Genomic DNA, 21,811 nt, shown 5'->3' with positions numbered 1-21,811 from the left:
GGGCATGCTTGGTGGCCTCTGGGGCAGCCCTAGGCTTCACAAGGCCCTGGGTTCTATTCCCGTATCCAAAGAAACAAATCAACACACACACACACACACACACACACACAAAGCCATAATGCCAACCAGCTACTGTTGTCCCATCTAAAACACAGAGGCAGCTTCGTGCCCAGGGAAGGCTGATTCTGCCTTTACCATCTGGTTATTTTTGCCTCTGTCATAGTCAGTGATGTGGATTATAGATGGGCAGACTAACACACTCTAAAGCGATACTCCTCAGGGAGTTTTTAATCTATCCAAGACCCAGACAGGCACAGCAGGGAAAAGTGAAAATATCTCTGCCTCATTAGGAGAAATTTATAGCTTGCTTAAGGTTGCCATGGTGACCAGCAGACAGGAGCTATTTGTAGGTGCTGGACTTGTGGAAGATTTCAGGTAAGGGACTGGGAGAGGTTTGTTGACAATAAGCTATGTAGGTATAGACAGCTCAGCATAAGTTAACTTGGCTTACTACAAAGACTTGTGAGTGGCTGGTATGCTACCATTCGGTTTAGCAGTAAGGAAACCGAGGCTCAAAGGCACTAAGCCAGTGTTGACAGACTTGAAAAACTCATGGGGATTTGCACCTGTGAGACTCTGAAGCCTCTATGAGTTGGAGTTTTTGATATAAAGAAGCCGAAGATGTCACAAATATCTTAGAAACCTACACAACATGCCCCACCCCCGGAGAAGCACAGAGAGGAGAGATGCAGAATTACAACCTTATTATGGTCCCACCATTCCAGCTCACCTAGACCCAAGCCATCACCGGGCAGAGAGGAGTCTTGGTCAAGAGACCTGGGTCAGAGGTCCTTCCTTGCCTTGTCAGTTGAGCCTGGTGGTTATATCTGAAACAGAATCAAAAGCAAGGATTTGAACACAAGTATTCAATCTGGAAGGTACAGGCAGAGAGGTAGGAGAGAACCCATATCAGAAGGAAGGAAAGATGCATTATGGCTATTCCCACAAAATCATAATTACTCTCCTTCCTAGTTATTCATGGTCAACTGAGGTCTGGAAATATTACATGGAAAAATCCAGAAATAAAGGATAAAGGATTTATACATTGTAAGTAGCAGAGTAATCTGAATAGTTTGATTTTTTTTCCTTTGGAGCCTGTCCTGGAACTTGCTCTATAGACCAGTCTGGCCTTAAACTCATAGAGATCCACCTGCCTCTGCTTCCAAAAGGCATGCATCACCATGCCCAGCAGTTTGATGAATTCCTTTACTGTCTCACTTCAAAATGCAATAGAGAGTAGTTGGCCCCAGGTCACAGTGCCTACGACCATGCAACTGACATTATCTTAACACATGGTGCATTGTGTCATCTCACACCATCTCAGAACAGCAAGAACAGTGTGTGGGCTGGCTTATGTCAGCATGACACAAGCTAGAGTCATCAGAGAGGAGGGAGCCTCAACTGAGAAAACAATGCTGTAAAAGCTGGCTGTAAAGCACCTTCTTTATTAGTGATTGATGGTGGAGGGTCCAGCCCCTTGTGGGTGGTACCATCCCTGGGCTGGTGGTCTGGGGTTCTATAAAAAGCAGGCTTAGTGAGAGATGGGGAGCAAGACAGTAGTAAGTAGCACCTCTCCATGGCCTCTGCATCTGCACCTACCTTTAGGGTCCTGCCTTGTTTGAGTTCCTATTTTGGCTTCCTTCAATGACGGATTATTATGTGGAAGTGTCAGCCAAAGAACAAATAAACCCTTTCTTCCCCAAGTTGCTTTGGTCTTGGTTTTTTTTTCTCACAGTGATAATAATCCTAACTAAGAAAGATAGTAGTATAAGAATATGTTTTGGAAGGAACAGAGGATGTATATTTACCTAATCTCTATTATTATGTATGTTAGGAATATTTCCTAAGTGAGCTCTCTGACGATGCAAAAATTCCCAATCAAGCCAAATCAAAACAAGCCAAATTAAGAAGTATCCAGGTTTAATGGAAGATCTGCGCTCTCAGGTGGCCCCGAGGGGGGAAACTGGGAAGCCATGGAAACGCGACCCAGGGAGGGGTCAGGACCTGGCCTGCTGGGATTTGAAGTCCAGACCAGGCCTGGGGGGCTGGGATAGATGCGAGGGACTCCTCCTCACCTAACATTCCAGACTCTTTGGCTATAGGGGTGACAGAAAATTGGAATGGTAATTATGAGAAACACTTAGGCTCTCTTTGGGAACAAAGGGCGTAGACTCAAATCCGGCTACTTCCTGCGGGCATGCGGCAGCATGGGGAAGGGGAGAGCCAGGTGTCCACATTCAGCGAGGTGTGGCTGGAAAGGCATCCTATGAACTGTCATCCCGGAGAAGGCAGGCATCCGTTCCTTGGGGGAGATGAGAAGGCAGGTGTCTAGGAAGAAAATTGTTATTGCTAAATATGAGTGTGCCAGAATGAGGAGCAGGTAGGCCCTTCATTGTGGCATCCTGGAAAACCGGAGGGTCTGTCTGCTGGACAGACCAAGTGTCTTGAGTAGGTGCCTGCTTGAGCCTGGAGAGATGGTACCAGCATGGGTGTCCCAAGAGCTTGGCAGCCGAGGGGTTGGTGAGGATTACCGTGTGAGGTCCTGTCTATTGAGCCTGAAGAGACCTAGGAGTTAACTGTTTAAGGAGTACTCTGTCCCCTGGGGAAAGCAGGGCAGGTTTAGGGGCATTAGGGTCCACTGGTGTGGTAGCAGGAAGACAACTGTCAGCCTGTGAATGGAGAAGGAAACTAGATGGACATAGCATCATAGACCAAAGACAATCAGGCTTCAGTCATTTCAAAACCTAATTGGGAGCAGAGGGTGTTTGTTCCTGTGATATTCAACAAGTTTCATGGACCCAGACAGTTTGGAGCAGAGTCAGGCAGATACACACACAGTCCTCACAACCTGCTGCAGGTAGATTGACTGTTCTCTGTGAGCTGACACTGTCGTGCATGTCCCCCAACCATCAGAGTCACACAGGACCATTTCTGTGACTTTGCCATCTAGGAGTGTAGTTGCTATTCATGAGTGTGTTTTTTCCTGTGGAAGTTTTCTGTTAAAGCTCACAGAGGACTCTACTTCAATGTCACTAGTCAGTGACCTCACGGACACAGAGAACTGTGAGGTCCTTCAATGCTTACTTGTCTGGTTTGTGCCCAGCTGTAGTTTAAATATCCATTTGTCGCAATGACTGACAGATTGAAACAGCCCACACAGTAACTGAATGTTAGAGAAACTCCGGTGTCTCGTATTTAAAACCAATTCCCTTCCATTTATCCTTCCACCATCCTGCTGATTGGAGAGTTTCAGTGTTTTTCACATTTGTATTTGCTTTTGGCAGCAACATCTTTTGATATTTATTGTTGTCTATTTCAGAGTTGCTTGTTAAGGATCTGTTTTGATTTCTACCAGTGACAGCCTGAGGTTGTAGTACATGATAAAAGTATTACTAATCATTAAACGACCCTGCAAGATTAACAAAAGGGGAGGTATAGGAAGAGGTAACCTTGAGGTGAGTCAAGGGAGAGGATGCCAAGGATAAAGCAAAAGAAGCAGCCACTATCACAGCTATGAAGTATATAAACAATTAAGACACTCCTCTAAGGTCCTTTAGTGCATACTCAGAAGTAAAACTGCTGGACCATGAGGTATTTTTAATTTTTTTGCCTTAATGTAATAATTATAGCACTTATATGTCAACCAGGAATGCTCAAAGGTTCTATTTTCCTCATACCCTTGTCCTCACTTTTTTCCTTTTTTGATAGTTTCTCACCCAACAAGCATGAAATAGTAAAGCTAATTTTTGTCCTTTTGTGTGCTATTTTAGTTTAGTTTAGTTTAGTTTTGTTGTGGATATCTTATCTTCATGTGTCTGTGCAGCACCTGCATGCAATCCCCAGTGATCAGAAGAGGATTTTAGAGCCTCTGGAACTGGAATTGCAGATGTTATTGGCTACCATACGTGTGCTGGGAACTGAACCCAGGTCCTTTGCAAGAGCACTAAGTGTTCTTAACCAACAAGACATCTTTACAGCCCCTATTAAGTCATTTGTTTGTTTTCTTGAGATAGGGTCTCTCTATGTAGTCCTGGCTGTTCAGGAACTCACTATGTAGAGACCTGGTCAGCATAGCATTGAACTCACAGAGATCTGTTGTAGGAAGCCTTTTGTTTGTTTCCTGGCCACCCAGACTCCAGAAACTATATTATTTGCAATATTGTTCCGCCAATAGCTTAAGCATATTTCTGGCTAACTCTTACATCTTAATTTAACCCATGACCATTAATCTGTGAATCACCATGAGGTTGTGGCCTACAAGCAAAGTTTCAGTGTGTCTGTCTCCAGCGGAGGCTCCATGGCTTCTCCGACTCTGACTTCTTCCTCCCAGCATTCAGTTTAGTTTTCCCCGCCTAGCTAAGTTCTGCCCTTTATAGATCCAAAGCAGTTTCTTTATTCTTTAATGGAAATCACAGCGTACAGAGGGGAATCCCACATCAGAGATCCACTAGCCTCTGACTCTTGAGTGCTGGGATTATGTTTGTGCTACCATGTTCAGTTTAGATCAGTGGTTCTTAACATATGGGCCACAATCCCTTTGGGGGTCACCTAAGTCGATTGGAAAGTACAGATATTTACATTGTGATTCATTACAGTAGTAAAATTACAGTTAAGAAGTAGCAACGAAAATAATCTTATGTTTGTGGGGTCAGCACAGTTTGCGGAATTGTAAAGGGTGACAGGTACTCAGAAGGCTGAAAGCCAATGGTTTGGTTTAGTTCTTTGTTTAGTCTATGCATGTAGAATAGCACTAGATCTACTTGAAATCAACAAAAATTAATGAAAGTTTCATTTATTGTGTTGCTGTTTGTAGGCAGACCTCTCTTTCCCACAGCTGCCAGTTCCCAAATAACCACTCATGCTCAGAAAATGGGTCAGGCTTGTGACTAGCTAGCTCTTATGCCTTTCTTTCTTCTTTTTTTCTTGTTTTTTGAGACAGGATTTCTCTGTGTATCTTTGGCTTCCCTGGAACTCTTTGAAGACCAGGCTGGCCTTGAACTTATGGAGATCCACCTGCCTCTGCCTCTTGAGTGCTGGGATTAAAGGCATGCGCCACCATGGCCCAACTAACTCTTACATTGAAATTAACCCAAATTTTTTATCTATGCTTTGCCACATGGCTCGGTACCTTTTCTCAGTGCGGCATGGTTTCTCTCTGTGTCTGCTGGTGACTCCTCTGACTTCGTCCTAGTGTTATCATTTATAAAGATATGGTGGGGGACCTGGTCCCAGGAGGGGCAGCAGTGGGTTACCCCTCGGCAGGTGGCCTGAGGCCTCTGCAGGAGACAGATAGATAGCCATGTAGAGAGAGTTTGGATATAGAATTTATTTAGTGGGTTATGGAGAAGAAGGGGAAGGGAAGAAGGGGGGGAGAGAGAGGCAGATGCTGCCTTTCCAGAAGGGCAGGCAGAGAGAGAGAGAGAGAGAGAGAGAGAGAGAGAGAGAGAGAGAGAGAGAAAGAGAGAGAGAGAGCTCACTAGTGTGCACAAGTGAGCACTGGAGGGAGAGCCACTTGTCTCAGCAGAAGGGGGAGGTTGGGAGTGGGCATGGCTTGTCTCTTAAAGGGACAGGTATTCATCCAGGTGACAAACCAGGGATTACATTCCCATCTTTTTCTTATAATAAAAAGGCAGGAGTTAGGCATAGCAGATTGAAGGAATTGGGATAGTGGATTCTCAGTGCTGCTTCCTGCTTATTTGTGGGTGTCGAAGCCTTTCTTGGAGGAGCCTAAGATAGCTGGGCTCTGGTTACATCCTGGGAAAGGTGGTTGCTTTACTCCTATCCATGATTTGTGGTGTGGAACTGTCCAGTGTCTCTCAGACCTGGTGAGATGTTGGCAGAGCAGAGGACAAAGTTAAATTTAGGAAGAAAAAAAATTAGGACCAGGGAATTGAGAGGGGTGTATCTCACCTGTTTACTGTGGATCCTACAATTCAGCTCCCTGGAACTCATAAGAATTCTTTGAGTTTGTGAACACATAAGTTTTAGACATATACATTATATAAACAGCAGCATATTTATGACATTTTTGTACAATGAAAAGTATCTTTAAGCCTGATAGGCAGCATGAGAGAGAAATTTGATAACTGTACTTGTCCTCACACCTTTATAACTTGCAGGTACACATTTTAATAATTTGCATTTGTATATCTTAAGACTATGAAATTTGTTTGGTGAGGCTGTCTTTCTAAACTGATTAAAACCTCTCAGCTGTCAAACTGCATCAGACATATTTGAGGCTAAAGTTTTACTTGAGTTATTGATTTAAAAAATGACAGAGGACTTTCTCTATTGGCCACCTGCAGCCATGCCTCAGCATCGTCTATGGTCGAGGGCAAGGGCATCAGGACTGTATTTGTCTTCTGCTGTTAGAGGCAGGGCCTGCCAGGCTCCGGAAGATCCTGTGGGTTAGAAAATCTGCAGGAAGACAAGCCTATCTTGGCCTGAGCAGCTAGGCTGTCGATTCCATTTGGTTCTTTGTCCATGTCTGGAGATCCTCAGTTTAGATGAAAGGCAGTTCACCCCAGTGGTTAGCGCTTTCACTTGATGAAGTGAATTGCGGATGGATGTTATTCTTTGCCCATTTGTCTTCTGTCTTCTTTGGAGGAAACAGAGTGCTGCTGCTAGGAGCCAACCTGTCTATTATGAAAAGACTTTAAATAATTAAACATTTAAATGCTATATTCCCCAGATCTCTGAGCAGTTGAGGGCTGTTCATTGGGTATAGATAAGTTATACTTAAAACATAGAATCTGCCTGGAGAGCTGGGTCCAAGCTTGACTGTACTGGCTCTCAACTTAACAGGTGAGATTTATACTTGTGAAAGACAAAGAAGGAAAAACTGTTTGCAGTGGAAGCTTAGCGGTAGAACTGACAATAATGGAGAACAGCTTAATTTTTTTTATTATTCTTTACTCTTTTTAATTTATGACTGTGTGTCAGCTTAATATATTTTAAAGCAGGGTTAGATTACATATACAGTATTTTTGTAAGAGAGTTAAGAATACATACCAATTTAAAACGTGAGACTTGTTTTCATAGTCTAGAATGGATACAATGAACAGACAATTATAACATTTAACAGTAAGTATACATACATTTACTTACCGTTCCACATTACTTTAAGTTCCATATAAAGTTAAATGAAGAGAGAAAGGAAGCTGGCTTTTTTTTTTTTTTTTTTTTTTTTTTTTTTTTTTTAATCGGGAAAGCAGAGTCATTGCAGGGGAGGAGATGCACTGTAGGGGGGTCTCTGTGTGTAATGGGCACCTTGGCGGACTCTGCCAAGGTGAACCATCATGCAAATACACCAAATGGGCACTCTTTGGCTAGGGGCGGAACCTCAAGAGTCTCTGGCTCCTCCCTTTGTTAAACTCAAACAAAATGGTAGCCCACGTGATGTAACTATTTACAATTAACCTTTGCTGGTGAACTTGCTAAGCAGTCCAGGCTGGCCTTGAAACAGATTCCCCCCTCCCCCCCCTTCTGCCTTTGAAGTGTGGGATTAAAGGCACGCACCACCCCCACCCACTACTTTCTTCCCCTCCCTCCCTCCCTCCCTCCCTCCCTCCCTCCCTCCCTCCCTCCCTCCCTCCCTCCCTCCCTTTTTCCCTCCCTCTTCCTCTCTCTCCTCCCCCACCTCTCTTTCTTTCTTTTTTATTCAAAACATGGCCTCACTATGCAATCTAGTCATAGATTGAATCCTGTTGCCTCAGCATCCTTAGTATGGATGCGCTGGGTTTGCAGGTTGTACCCCTATTGTCAGCACTGCTTGTTAATCGGTTCTATCAATTCTGAAGAAGTTCCAGAAAGGTGAGGAGTCTAGCTGAAGAGAAAGGAAAGAACCACGTGGCAGGGCTGCCATATAGGGGCAGTACCAGGCAAACAACAACAACAAAAACAGCCATTAACAGACGTAGAAGGAAAAAGCAGCAGCTGCCCTCCCCACCCCCTTTCAAAGCGCAGGCTCAGTGAACTGCTCAGCCATTTCCTGGTTCCGCCTTGCTCAGCCCTGCCCCACCTCCCGGCAGACACTGGACGGTCAGCCGCGGGGCGTGGCTTCGGCGCGTTGCGCAGGCGCAGATCGTGGGCGGCAGGTCAGCTGACCCAGGGGCGTCCTTAGAGTGTTGAAGCCGTTGGTTTAGGCCGTTCTTTCGGCTAAGGGTCTCTGCAGCGATGGCGAGTCAGTCGCAAGGCATCCAGCAGCTGCTGCAGGCCGAGAAGCGGGCGGCCGAGAAGGTGTCCGAGGCCCGCAAGCGTGAGCTCCGGGGCGGGGCGGGATCCCGGGCGGGAGACGGAGGTTAGGCCGCGGGCGGAGGCCGGGGACAGTGTGTCCGGGCCAGAAGGTGGCCGGGCGGCGCCTGGGAGCTGCGAGGCGGGACCTCACGATGCCCGTGGAGACGGTAGTGGGTTTGTCCCCTTCTCCGGGTGGAGGGCGTGTAGCGGGCCACCCACCGAAACTCTTGCACCCACCTAATCTCTGCTCAGGATTCGGCCCAGTCGCGGGAGCCAGCGCCAACAGTGGTCGAGTCTGAGAACCTAAATCATCCTGAACTCCCCTGTCACTTTAAGCCATTTGCCAAGCCTCTCTGTCCAGACCCGTTCCATCTCTTTCTTCAGCATCTTAGTTCAACCACCCGAGTTCATGTAGCTGCCTAACGCGTTCATTTCCCTTTCTTTTCTTTCTTTCTTTTTTTTTTTTTTGTCCCCCTGAAATAGGCTAGAGGAGTGCCCAGTTCATCTTCATCACACGCTATCTCATGTTACAGTGGAGGAGCACATGCCAACTAAACATATGTGTGTACGTAGTGAAAGGGGCAAGGCGGTCAGAAAAGTCATTTTACCACACAGGTCTAACCGGTGTGAGGAGTGGAAGAGGCCAGCTGTATTCTGCTACCAGTATTTTCACACCTGCTTAGAATGTGCATATAACTTCCCCAATACCCTTCCTTCCAGTCGGTGCCATAGCGCCCGCAGATTGGAGCTGGTATTTCATAACGAATTAAAGGAAGCGCTTCATTCAATCAGGCATTTGTTCTTCTGTGAGGGTGTTCCTGTGAGGTATTCTCTTCCAGCCGTCCTGAATCACTGTGAGCCTTCATGGCAGCTTCATTTGGGTTCCTGCAAGCCTTTGCATATTGTTTCCTCTGATTGGAAGTACCTTTCTCGGTGTGTTCCCCCCCCCCCCCCAAAGGGCCAGTCTTTTGTATCTCAGAATGTAGGCAGCTGTTCCCGGGCAGTCTCTCCTGCCCTCAGACAAGTTTGGAAGTCCCTCCCCTGGTTCTTATTTTTGTCATAGTATTACAGTAAATTTTTGGTTTACCTGGCCCTGTCTCTAGACTAAGCTTTTGGAAATTGGAGACTGTGTCTCTGTAACTTTATCAGTTTTCCAAGGTAAGCAGGCATTATACTTCTATTTACAGGTGGAAAAAGCGTGACTCATTTGAACAGACCCTAGAAAACAGTATGGGTTTTTCCTTTCTCATACAAGGAAGTTTTCTTAGTATAAAGCTTGTACACATTTATGTGAGAGAGAGAGAGTGTGTGTGTGTGTGTGTGTGTGTGTGTGTGTTTATTTTGAGGAGGGCTCTCCGCTCTGCCTGCCTCTGCCCCCAGTGCTGGCATGAAAGGCATGTGTCACCACGCCCACCCCCAAGCAGACCTCAAGTGTGGCTCTGGTAGGAGTTGTGCTCTTCATTTCCTGGGAGAAGTTTTCTGTGAGAGTGCAGGGGATGGGGTGCAGCCTTTTCTTTTCGGGTGACTGGCAAGTCTGTTGCCATATTCTTGATCCAGCATTTCCAGAGTGACTTGTCAGTTTGTCCAGAGATGACTCAGCGGCCACAGCAGGTGTGTGTGGGGAAGCATGTGAGACATTTTGAAGGAGGCGCAAGAACAGATACTTGGACTTGTGGGAAGGACTGACTTTCTAGGTTTTCAACCTTTCTCGGATGCAGGAGCTTGTGTGGGTCAGCTAGCTGTTATTTGCTGGAGGAGTTTGTTTTAAAGGGGTTAGCTTACAGTTAACTCACATTATAAGACTTTCAATAGCTGGGAAGAGAGATTTTGAAAAGAGCTAAAGTTTGAAAACTATCCCTTCTTGATTTGTGAGCACATTTGACTCAGAGCTGGGAAGGAATGGTGTATGGTGTAAAATAATCAAGCCTACGTTTCTCATGAGATCATTATTTTGGGACTTTGAGAATAAAAGTGTTCCATGATTTATTTCATTGGTGTGAAACAAAAACCCTGGTTCCCATTTAGAAGGTCTGAGAAAGACATGATTTGAAAGAAATCTTGGGGATCGATGATCATAACTGTAAGGGAGGCTGATCCCAAACAGGAGGACCCCCAACTTGGGGGCCAACACAGGATATGAAAACCCAAAAGCGGAGGGGGGACCTCTGGGAATTGAAGTGTGGTGAACTTGCTTAGTGTGTAGACTTCCTGGTCCAATGTGTATTTGTGTGATCTCCTGGTCCAGTGGAATGTGTATTTGTGTGATCTCCTAGTCCAGTGGAGTGTGTATTTGTGTGATCTACTGGTCCAGTGGAGTGTGTATTTGTGTGATCTCCTGGTCCAGTGGAATGTGTATTTGTGTGATCTCCTGGTCCAGTGGAGTGTGTATTTGTGTGATCTACTGGTCCAGTGGAATGCGTATTTGTGTGATCAACTGGCATTGATTTTTCAGAAGTCTGTCAATACAACTTTGAAGATATTTGCCAAAAGGCAGTGGTTGTCTTGTCTTAGTGACCGGTTCAGGGAGCTGTGGAAGTTGAAAATGATGAGTTACGAAATTATCTTGCAGTTTCTGCATAATGGTTGGGTCATGGATGTCTTTGATAGAGTCTTGGTTTGGGAAAGGTCTTCAGCTTTAAATGTAGTCCATGTAGCTGATGGGGGAGAATAAGAGAAGAGAGCTGAAATAAGTACTGTGTTCAAGTGGAGAGCTGCAGAAATCATCCTTGGGGAGTGTAGGGAAAGCCTGTTTCAGACTTGTCAGCTAGTACTGGTGTCACAGAGTCATCATTACAGGTCCAGAATTCTAATCTGGGTGAGTTCAGTTCACTTTCTTCTGTCCACTTGGGTAGAGTGAGCCTTAGACAATTGATAATATAATGATGTCTGACAACGCTTGATTTTTATAAAGATGCATGCTGTCTTTCGCTGTAAATTACTTAACCTATTTAAGCTAATCTAGAATTCTCTGTTGGTGAAACTTGGCACAGTGGCATACACCTGTAGTCCTAGCGCATGGGAGACAGAGGCAGGCAGATCTCTGAGTTCCAGGCCCACCTGGTCTGTGACTAGTGAATTTCAGGACATCCAAGGCTACACAGATCTCTCTCTCTCTCTCTCTCTCTCTCTCTCTCTCTCTCTCTCTCTCTCTCTCTCTCAGATTTCAAAGCAGAGACTGTTGACTCTTGATTGAATTTATATTCTGACAACTTGGAGACTTTGCAAATCCATGTTAAGCTGCTGTCTTCCAGAGACCCGAACCTCTGCTTCTCTTCCCTCCCAGCTGTGTGTGTGTGTGTGGTGTGCGCGCTCTGACATAGCATTTAGCATTCTCCCCAGTCCCGGCTTTGCCTCTGCCACAGCCCTGGTGCCTGTTTCCAGTATTACATCATCTCTTTCCTTAGCTACATTTAAGTGATATTCCAAGTGCGTTAGTTTCCAGCAGACTCCTAAGACCTGCAGTTGTAGAAGTGACACAGCTAGCTGTTGACTATTGGGATGAGAAGAGCTCCCCAGATGGCTGTCACCCATCTTATGTTACCAGGTTGTTAAGAGTTGAGACTGAGAGACTGTGCTGTGACATTCCACAGCATGTCTTCGTTTTCACAGGTTCCCTTTGGAGTGTGTGTGCAGTTCTGGGTATTGAACTGAGGTCTTCATGCACTGCTCACAACTCTAAAGGGCGTTCCTGTCCTGACTCCACTTACAGGCTGGAGGCAGAACCTATGTTGTAATTTAGATCTGTATTCCCTCTTTCCTGTCTGTCTCTCGGGTGTTTTTATTATTATTGCTTGCTTGCTTATCTATGTATGATCTATCTATCTATCTATCTATCTATCTATCTATCTATCTATCATCTATCTATTATCATCTATCTATCTATTTCTTTGAGACAGGGTTTCTCTACGTAACAGCCCTGGCTGTCCTGGAACTTGCTTTGTAGACCAGGCTGGCCTTGAACTCACAGAGATCCACCTGCCCCTGCCTTCTGAGTGTGAGTGCTGGGATTAACAGAGCACATCACCACTGCCTAACAATTATTTTCATCATGTTAAGATTCATCAGCAGCATCTACTTGCTGTTCTGTTTTGAAATACTTCCTGATGTCTTTCTCTTTAAAAACAGGAAAGAACCGGAGGCTGAAGCAGGCCAAAGAAGAAGCCCAGGCTGAGATTGAACAGTATCGCCTGCAGAGGGAGAAGGAGTTCAAGGCCAAGGAAGCTGCGGTGGGCCTCTATTTCTTTTCATTATTGACTTACTTTCTTGTGTAGATCTGAAAATACTCAGCATAGCCTGGAGACTAATGCAGTTTTGAGGGGGTTGGGTTTGTTTGTTTTTGATGGTACCGGGGATTGCATCCTTAGCCTTTGCCTGCTGCCTTTGTTCTCAGCCACCAGGACCCCTACCCCCTATCCACACCCTGTTTATTGTGTGGTTTGTTTGATACCCAGTTTGTCTCTTGAGATGGTTACTTTTATTTACTGTATCAGAGTCTAGTCTTCATGTATTTTGTTGTTTAGCAATCTTTTAGGGAAAGACAGAAACTGGTGGTTCTGACCCTGCTTTCATAGAGTTTAGCTCACATTAAGGCCTACAAACCTACAGCTCTGAAGACTGCTGTGACATCTAAATGTGAACAAAATGGAACCTGCATCTCAGTAAAGAGCAGAGTTTGTCACTGTGGTAGGCGGTGATGCATAAGATGATGCACAGAGAGATCTTGAGGGGAACAGAGGATGCAGATGATTTTGTAGAAGGGGGAGGGGAATGGAGCTGGTGGTGTTCCATGCAGTTAACAGTGGTTCGCAGTTCACTGACTTAGTTAAAAACCCAGGTGAAAGATTGAGTTTGCCCTCATCCAGGTGTTGGGGTGACTGCTCTGAGCTCTTCTCATTCCTGTCTTCATTTCTGTGCTTCATTCTCAAGCCCTATGTGGTGCTCTCCAATGGTTTTAGGCCTGTACTTATCCAGGCCAAGGTCCAGTTATCATGGGTACCTGTGCCTGCTTCTTAGCATTAAGTAACACAGGCTTCCATTTTCTTTGCACTTGGCAGTCACAAAGAGCATTAAGTATGCACTGTTCCTCTTGGCAGATTGGTACTATAAATTGTTACACCGCACAGTAAATTCTCTGTCAGAGCAGCCATCTTGTGTTCACATGCACCACAGTTGCTTGTGGGATACTGTCAGTGAGGTTATAAAACACTGTGCTTTGCTAGTGTAATCAGTTTCAGTTGTTGAGGTTCGTGTGTGCACTCGGCTGGTTGCAGCACTACTGTTGCTACTGCTGGGCACTGAACTGTGTGAATCCCTGCCTCTGTATGTACTCTGCTTTTCTTCTTGTGCTCTCTCCTCACAAGTAGCTGGGATCACAAGTGTGCTGTAGTTGTCGACTCTTTAGGTTGGTTCCAGTCTTTACTAAGGCTGTGTACTAGACCTTGGAACACTGCCGTGGATAGCAGTGAGCTCTGCTGGAGTCTGGTTTGTCATATAGCTTTGCTCACAGGGTTTTTTTTTTTTTTTTTTTTTTTTTTTTTTTTTTTGCCTGCCATCGAAATATTGCCTTCTTGTTAAGGAACTGGGGCTTTCCCATAAGCCAGAGGTTGCTTGTTAAGTGGCTCAAGCACAGAATCTTCTGATGTCCCTTGTATCCCATCTCCTCCACTGCAGGCACTGGGGTCCCACGGCAGTTGTAGCAGTGAGGTGGAGAAGGAGACCCAGGAGAAGATGACCGTCCTCCAGAACTACTTCCAGCAGAACCGGGATGAAGTCCTTGATAATCTCTTGGCCTTCGTGTGTGACATCCGGCCAGAAATCCATGAAAATTACCGCATAAACGGATAGGCGGTGGAGTCTCTTGCTCTGTGGTTGGCATGGGAGATGCCCTCACAGAACAGGAAAATCTCCCCAGAGCTGAGTTCTGTTTTGGAAGGCATTAAATTATTTCTCTATGCTGTTGTAGCTCCCTTCACTTTTTGAGAGTATCAAATCTAGCTTTTTGTACAACTTAGTAAATACCTTAAATTTCATCTTTTTATGTGTGTCTTTAAGGAGTAAATGTTTCCTGTGTGTTAGTGCAAGCAGTATCACTGTTGATTTATCTTTTATTAGTCTAGTAGAAAAAAATTAATTCTTTGAAGAAAGAGAGTAAATTGTTCCCTTCTACTTTCTTAAAGGTCAGGGGCATTCTCTATGAAAAAGTAGTGAATAGCATTTGTAACTCCCGTGAAGCAGCAGCCAGCCTTGCAGCAGTCCATTCTGGCTGATTTAGGACAGTGCATAGCTTGTTCAGGTTGCTGTTAGTGTAGCTTAACCCAAATTGCTAGATGCTAGGACTCAAGAATGTCTTACGTGTTATTTGATTTGCTTGTAATCATTTAAAAGTAAAACTTTGTCTTGCCTTTCATCCCTCTGGCGCCTCTTTTTGATAATGCAAAGTGCATCTTGACTGGATGTTGAATAGAATTTCATTTAGGAATCAACACATGTTGGATTTGTATACCTTACTAGTAAATACTCGTGTTTATTTTATTCAGAAAGAAATTGCTTGTGGTTTCATCCTCTGTTTTAAAAAGCAGCAAGCAACTAAAGAGCTTGTAGTTTGCCTTTTGTCTGGAGCAGTGGTTGAGAACTTTTGGGTGTCAAATGACCCTTTCACAGTGTTGCATATCAGATATCCTGCATATCAGATACCTACATTAAGATTTGTAACAGCATAATTACAGTTACGAAGTAGCATTGAAAATAATTTCATGGTTGAGGAACTGTATTAAAGGGCTGCAGCATCAGGAAGGGTGAGAGCCACTGCTCTAGAGGGCCTTGTGTCAGCCAGCCTTGGGCAAATGAGCATGTCTAACTTGACTGGCCTGGTGGCCCTCTTGAGGCTAACAGTCTTTCCTTGGTTGCAGAGTAATTTGTGGTGGGTAAAGCAGTCAAAAGACGTCAGGGGCTTCCTTTTCATGCAGCAGTCTGAGCTAGTAAGTACATAGTTTTCTGTGCCTCTGGGTTTGCTCTTAGACCACTTCTGGTCTCTGGTCACTATTCTGGTGTGTGTGTGTGTGTGTGTGAACTAGTTGAAGGCCCGGGTTTACTGTCTCAGTTTTCCTGCTGTCCTGCTAAAACACTTGAGGCTTGCCACTGCCCTGGAGCTGCTTGCTGCTTGTCCTGTTGTCTGGCTCAGCTGTGCAGATGGAGAGAGTGGGCTGCTACTTGATTGAGGTGTCAGCCTCTCCTGCTTGCACTACCTTCTTATCTTGCAGCTTCACAGGGCATGATTTGCTTCTTCGTCTTTGCCCAAGGGTTGGTTCTTGGTCTTTCCATTTCTTCAGTGAGACCTCTACCGTTTCCCAGCTTTACCGCCCGCATTGAAGACCCACATTGTATTCTCCATCCCATCTCTTCCAGACAGTCATCAGATTACTTGTTTGGACTCTTACTCTATCTGTACAGTCACGATTTCTCTCCTTTTTAATTTGTTCTAATGCACCATTTTAAGACTTCAGTCTCCATCTGCTAAGTATAAAGGTTTCTAATGTCTACCTGTTGCCACCTTTGCTTCTCTGATACTGGAGGGACACGCAACAACAATGGTCCTCGCTGGTTTAGACCTGTGTGCTGTGGTACTGGGGAGCACTGGATAAGTACTCATAACACTGAGCTCCATTCTCAGTCTTGGTATTTTTTTTTCTCAGATAGCATCTCACTATACACCCTTGGATGGCCTAGAACTTATGTAGACTCATGCCTCTGCCTTCCCAGTGCTGGGATCACTTCCCAGTGCTGATTACTCTAAACTCAGCCTTTCCACTCTTAACCTTGCTGCCCAGCGTGTTTATCCTGTGTTACTAGAATTGCACTCCCAGCCAAGCAGCTCGGGGTTGACGGCACAGAATCCAGCAGAATGTAACATTTCAGAAGAGGAGTGGAGTCAGTGGTCAGGGGAACATGAGCAGGCGAGGGCTTGGTGATGTCAGGGGGAGCCACCCAAGTGCTTTGAATAATGGCTGTGGAGAGATGATATGGTTGATGGAGCATGGTTTGGGATGTTTCCGTGTTCGTGAGGAAAGGAGTAGAGCAAGGTGACAGGTGGTATTTTGGGAGTAGTGGTATTCCTGAGGGGTCTAGAGGTTTTGATGTCAAGGGAGTGGGATTTCCTCTCTAGTCCTCAATCCGGATTGATGTTCCCAGGCATTTGGAGGTGCTTGGTTTTCTCCCAGGCAAGTTGAATCAAGGGTGGGGCCAGAAGTGAGCTTGCTTGAAAGCCCCAGCTTTAGGAAAATAAAAGGGGAAAGGCTTCTGCTGCAGTGCACTGTAGGAATGAACACCTGAAAGGCTCTCAGATCCTACAGACCTGTTGGTGTGTGGGCTCTGGTGCAGAGTGAACCTGAGATTCATACAGCATTGTGTGGGATTTGTCCCCATTTGAGCATAAAAATAATGAAATACAAGTGTGTATGTATAGACACAGAACGTGTATGTAAATCTGAAAAAAGAAACACTGACTTTTGAAGAGACACCTGGTTTGGCTTCAGCGGGAGGAGTTTTCCTTGGGTTGGTGTAACATTTTATTTTTTATTAAAGGGGTGTTTAGCAATGTCCTGGTCTCCACCCACTAGATGATCTAATACTCCCTCAATAGTGATAAGCAAAAATGTGTCTGGACATTGCTATAAACTCCTGAGTGCCAGAATTATCCGCAGATCAGAACTGTTCTACAGTAACAAGAAAAGAATTATTAAAAATACATCAAAGCACTACATATGGTGCCTGGACCATTCTAGGTGCTCAGCAAATGTTTCCTGTTTCTGAAATACAACAAAGACCTACTTCTTAAAAGTTTGATACAAGCCGAGTTTCTTGGGGGCAGCTGTTGGACATGTGGTGAGTGGGTGTTGAGGCTGTTCTACTGTGTGCCTTCACCTCAGCACAGCCTGCACCATTGCAGAGGTAGAAGAGAGAGGGACACGAGAGCCAGTTCTTAGCTCCAGTCCTTAGATAACACCTGCACCTGTTTCTCAGTGACCCAGCACATCTTCAAGGGACTGAGGATTGAGGGAGCTGTGGACAGTGAGATGTGTCTGTACAGAGATTGTAGACAGGGACTGCTTGTGTGTTGTCCAGCTGCCCAGACCTGAAATATCACACAGAAACTATTAACTACAATACTGTTTTCCCAATGACTCGAGCTTATTTCTAGCTAGCTCTTATATCTTGAATGAACACATTTCTATTATATTTAACCATGAGGCTCGTGGTTTACTGGTAAGGTTCTGGCTTGCAGCTGGCATTTGTCTCCTTTGACAGCTACATGACATCTCCTCTCTCTCTCTCTCTCTCCCCCTCCCCCTCCCCCTCTCCCTCTCCCTCTCCTCTCCCTCTCCCTCTTTCTCTCTCTGCCATAGGCCCAAAGCAGCTTCTTTATTTACCAGTGGTATTCACAGCATACTGAGGGGAAGGAATCCCACATCAGTTGATGACAGGTTTCTCCATGTTAGCCTATGCATTAAGAATGTTTGCTTATATAATAACCAATACTTTAAAAACCAATACTTTAAAGTTTTTTTTTTTTAAAAGTATTTAAAAAACATGTTCACCACATTTGGTGCCAGGTACCCACAAAGCCTAGAAGAGGGAGTCAGTCTCTGGACTGGAGCTGTAGGCAGTTGTAAGCTGCCATTTAGGCGCCTGGAATGGAGCCTTGGTGCTCTGAAAGAGCAACAGCCAGTGCTCTGAACCGCTGGGCTGTCTCCAGCCCCAGCGCTCTGAACTGCTTAGCTGTCTCCAGCCCCAGTGCTCTGAACTGCTCAGCTGTCTCCAGCCCCAGCGCTCTGAACCACTGAGCTGTCTCCAGCCCCAGTGCTCTGAATTGCTCAGCTGTCTCCAGCCCCAGTGCTCTGAATTGCTCAGCTGTCTCCAGCCCCAGCGCTCTGAACTGCTGGGTTGTCTCTCCAGTCCTTAACCAATTGACTGCTTGGCAACTTTTACCAGATTTTAGGTATGGGCATTAAGGAACCAGGCAAGGGTTTATGTGGTAGAGCCAAGATCTTCAGTGCCTTTAAACATCTTTGCCTTTAACTCTTGTTAGTCTCTGCTGAGCTTTCTGTGTATCTTGTTCTGGTATCTTTTCTGTGTGCATCCTCTCCACCCCCCACCCCACTCCACCCCACCCCACCCATGTTCATCAGTTCCTCTGGGTAGTTACACAGTTTCCTAGAAAGGATGTCCCAATTACTTGTTACAAACATGAGAACATTCTGTTTAATGCCATAGCTTAGCCTTCCTCACAGTCTCTTATGGAAGGCATAAAGTAGTTTACAGTCACATTGTGTAACCTTGTGGGTAATCTTGACAGTTTCCTGAATGGTCACTCACTTGGATTGGTGGGAACTCAAGAGAGAAGAAGTAATTTACACTCATATCCTAATCACTGCAAGCAACTAGTGGGAAGGCTCTTTCTGTTCTGAGGCCTTTAGATCTTGCAGGTTAGAGGTATGATCCTACCTCCATGTATGAGAAAAGCCAGGCCCACAGGCTTGCAGAATGTCAGAGGTCACAGAACAAGGGACAGAGCCAGGTCAGAGCAGCTCCACAGCACGCTTATTTTGTGTTCTGTTGTCTGCACTCACCTGCCCCTAGGCCAGGGAAGCAAAGCCTGCAATACACAGTCTGCATTTCTGGGCACATTCAGCCTGTCTCCACTCAAGATGATTAATGGTACCAGAAGTCAACCGAAGCTGTCCTTCCAAAGGTTGGCGCTCTGATGAGTTTTGCATGCCTCTCATTTTTCACATCGTGCCTGCCCCCCCCCTTAGGAGCAATGTGGCAGATGCCAAGATACTTTTTTCCACGAGTTTATCTCCCATCACTTTAGTGGCTCTGGAGTTACTTGTGTACCACCAATCAGTTCTAGCTTTGCTCTATGTCTTCTCCCTGTGCAGATAGGCAGCTGGGCAGTCTATGGGAAGATTTGGCTGGTGACTTTGGGAGAAGATAAGGTTTCTCTGGCTCATAATGTCAAGTGGTGCTGACTAGCTCCTGCATCAAGTGTGAACTTGATGACACACTTACTGCTGGGGGCCACCCAACCACCTCTGCCTCTTTCTACTTGGAAGAAGAGAAGAGTGCAGCCTTCTGACCACTCGGCAACACCTGCAGATCACTTCAGAAGAGAAGCTGGGCTGAGTTCACAGAGCCCACAAAGGGGCTTCTTGTCATCTTCTGTGGTTTTTAAAGATGAGAAGAGTCACATGTACTAGTTGAACCCTCTGCTCAGCCATGTAGGAATTCTGTGGCTCCATTCCATTTGTCCCCAGTACCTACCGCTGGCTCTTGGCATTCTGCAGCTCTTGTACCCAGGGGGGATTGTTGTCTTTCCTGACAGGAACTCAGCAGTTTTTCTTAAGGTTTTGACCCAGTTTCTCAGCACACTTGACAAGGACAGCAGCTGTGCCGTTTTGTGCTCTGCCTGCCGCCACCCCATGTCATCTCACAGTGGAGTTTCTCCACTTCCAGGAGTTGGAAGGGGTATCATGGAGCCTCTAGCAGTGGCATCTTCTATAGGAAACACTTTTGTAAATGTTTGAATAGTACGTGTATATCAGGATTAACAGTAATTCAGGGTACTGATAGACATGATCTTGCAGAGTAATTTTCTATTGTGTAGATGAGACAGGCTCAGAGAGATTTATTAGAAACTTAATGGCAATGCTGCATTTGAATCTGTGACTCTTGGACTTCTAGCCTGAGCTGCTGTGTGACCTCCCCAGTTTGTGTGATTGCCCCATGACAATGTCTAAAGCAGCATTTTCAACATCAGCTAGAAACTCAGTGAATGTCTTCAGCAGGCCAAGTCCAAAAACCAAGATGTAGTGTTTTACCTTTTGCTTTTCGAGTGGTTCTGTGGCTCCCTCCAATCCCATCTGCTGCTACATTCTAGCTTCTGCCATTCTGGGAGAAGTTCATTGTTTTACTTCATGTAAAATTCATTGGCTGCTGGACCCTTGCAAACAACAGTATGGAGTAGCTGCTGAGTAAGGGTGTCTTTGGGGTTTGTGGTTGGTTGACTTAACCTGTCCAATCACTACTTCAGATGTACTTAACAAAAGGCTATGGGCTGGGCCCTGGGCAGCTATGAGCACCAGCAGGAATAAGACTTGAAGGTTTGTGCTCTGGTGGAAAGAATGAGGCAGTGGCCATACTGGGTGATAGGTATAATTGTTGGTTAAACAAGAGCCATCAAGAAGGGGATAGTCCTTGGCCTAGGATAGGATAGGGCTTTCAGAACAAGGACCCTGCCAATCAAGACCAAGAATGAGCCCGCCAGGTAAAGATGGGTTTGGCACTAATTTTCCTGTTGAAGAGGGAAGACTTGAGAACGGGCCAGTCCGGTGAGAAGCATGGGTTTGGCAGTGATCTTCCAGATAAGAGAGAACCACTCCAGACCTGAGGCAACCACTGAGACCGGGAAGTGAAAGAACTGGGCACAGGAGGAACTGAGAACAGCTCTATTTATGGAGCTCATCCAGGGTAGGCTGCAGGTGGTGAGACTGAAGTCACCACTAAGGTCCCTGAGGCTTCCTGGAGTTTCTGGTCCTTTCCTCCTGTATAAGGAGCCTCCATGCCCAGGGTTCAGGTATGCTGTCAGAACCCTGTAAGCATCCACTGTTTGGTTCTTGACATCTTCCTCATCAGCAGGTGTCACGGAATGAGAGAACAGAGCAGCCAAAGCTCAGGCTGCTACTTGCCCTCTGTACCTGTGGGAGGCTGATGTGCCAACAGAAAACTGCTGGAGCGTGGACAAGAAAGGGTGGTGGAAACGGCAGACGGGCGTCTCTGTTGTCATGGAGGTAGTAGGCCTTGCTCCAGAGGCAGGGCTAGAGACCTGGGCTAGACCACAGCTTGCTGGATGTTCCCTTTCAATAGCCTGTCAGCATTTTGTTTAGAGGTCTCAGTACCCCTTGGGTCTCTTTTTTTCCCAGGCCTCTAAATTACTACTAGCAAATTGATCATATTACATACGACCCTTCTACAAACTATTCTCTACAATGCTGGCACTGAGCACGTACTCAGTATTGATTTGCTTACAATGAAATTTATTTTTAATAGCCTGACACTCTGATCTGACTCACCTGTCTCCCTGGGCACCCACATGGGATGTTACTTGGATTTTCAATTCGTTCTTGCTGCTCCAAACTTCCTTCCTTTGGGTATGCAGCCATGTAAGTCCTGCGGTCTGAAAGTCCTCAAGAAATTGAAAAAAAAATGTGATTGTGTGCCAGTGCAAGACCACTTGTATGTAGAAAAAGGGCAGTGGCGTTTGTGTCCTAGCCCTTCTTGCAAGCAAGGGTAGGAACCACATATGCATCCATCATAGGGGAGGAACAAGGCAAGAAGAGGTCCATTTTTACAAAGTACAGAAGCTTATGATCCCCTTAAGAAATGAGGCGATTGTAGCAGGAGCTAGTATTCAGGCTCTTTGTTGAAAGACTACGTAGGGTGGTCAATAGAATAGAATCTG

The 21,811-nt window shown here is 45.7% G+C and overlaps 1 protein-coding gene across 1 annotated transcript; it reads left to right on the top strand.

Moving 5' to 3' along the window:
* Positions 1-8,141: 8,141 nt before the first annotated feature.
* On the top strand, positions 8,142-14,701 carry Atp6v1g1 (ATPase H+ transporting V1 subunit G1). Its single transcript, XM_038334913.2, has 3 exons — positions 8,142-8,317; positions 12,421-12,521; positions 13,966-14,701. Exons 1-3 carry the CDS (start codon positions 8,236-8,238, stop codon positions 14,137-14,139), a joined length of 357 nt encoding a protein of 118 aa, XP_038190841.1. The 5' UTR covers positions 8,142-8,235; the 3' UTR covers positions 14,140-14,701.
* Positions 14,702-21,811: the final 7,110 nt, after the last annotated feature.

This window comes from Arvicola amphibius, chromosome 6, assembly GCF_903992535.2.
Source record: "Arvicola amphibius chromosome 6, mArvAmp1.2, whole genome shotgun sequence".
NCBI classification, from domain to species: domain Eukaryota; kingdom Metazoa; phylum Chordata; class Mammalia; order Rodentia; family Cricetidae; genus Arvicola; species Arvicola amphibius.
Note: the sequence above shows the minus strand (reverse complement) of the source record. Positions and strands in the feature narration are given on the sequence as shown.

Bases quoted from the DNA above. Each gene is read 5' to 3' on its own strand.
- Atp6v1g1 (XM_038334913.2), top strand. From the start codon at position 8,236: ATGGCGAGTCAGTCGCAAGGCATCCAGCAGCTGCTGCAGGCCGAGAAG. The intron at 8,318-12,420 runs GTGAGCTCCGGG...CTTTAAAAACAG, and splicing joins GGTGTCCGAGGCCCGCAAGC to GAAAGAACCGGAGGCTGAAG. The intron at 12,522-13,965 runs GTGGGCCTCTAT...CCTCCACTGCAG, and splicing joins TCAAGGCCAAGGAAGCTGCG to GCACTGGGGTCCCACGGCAG.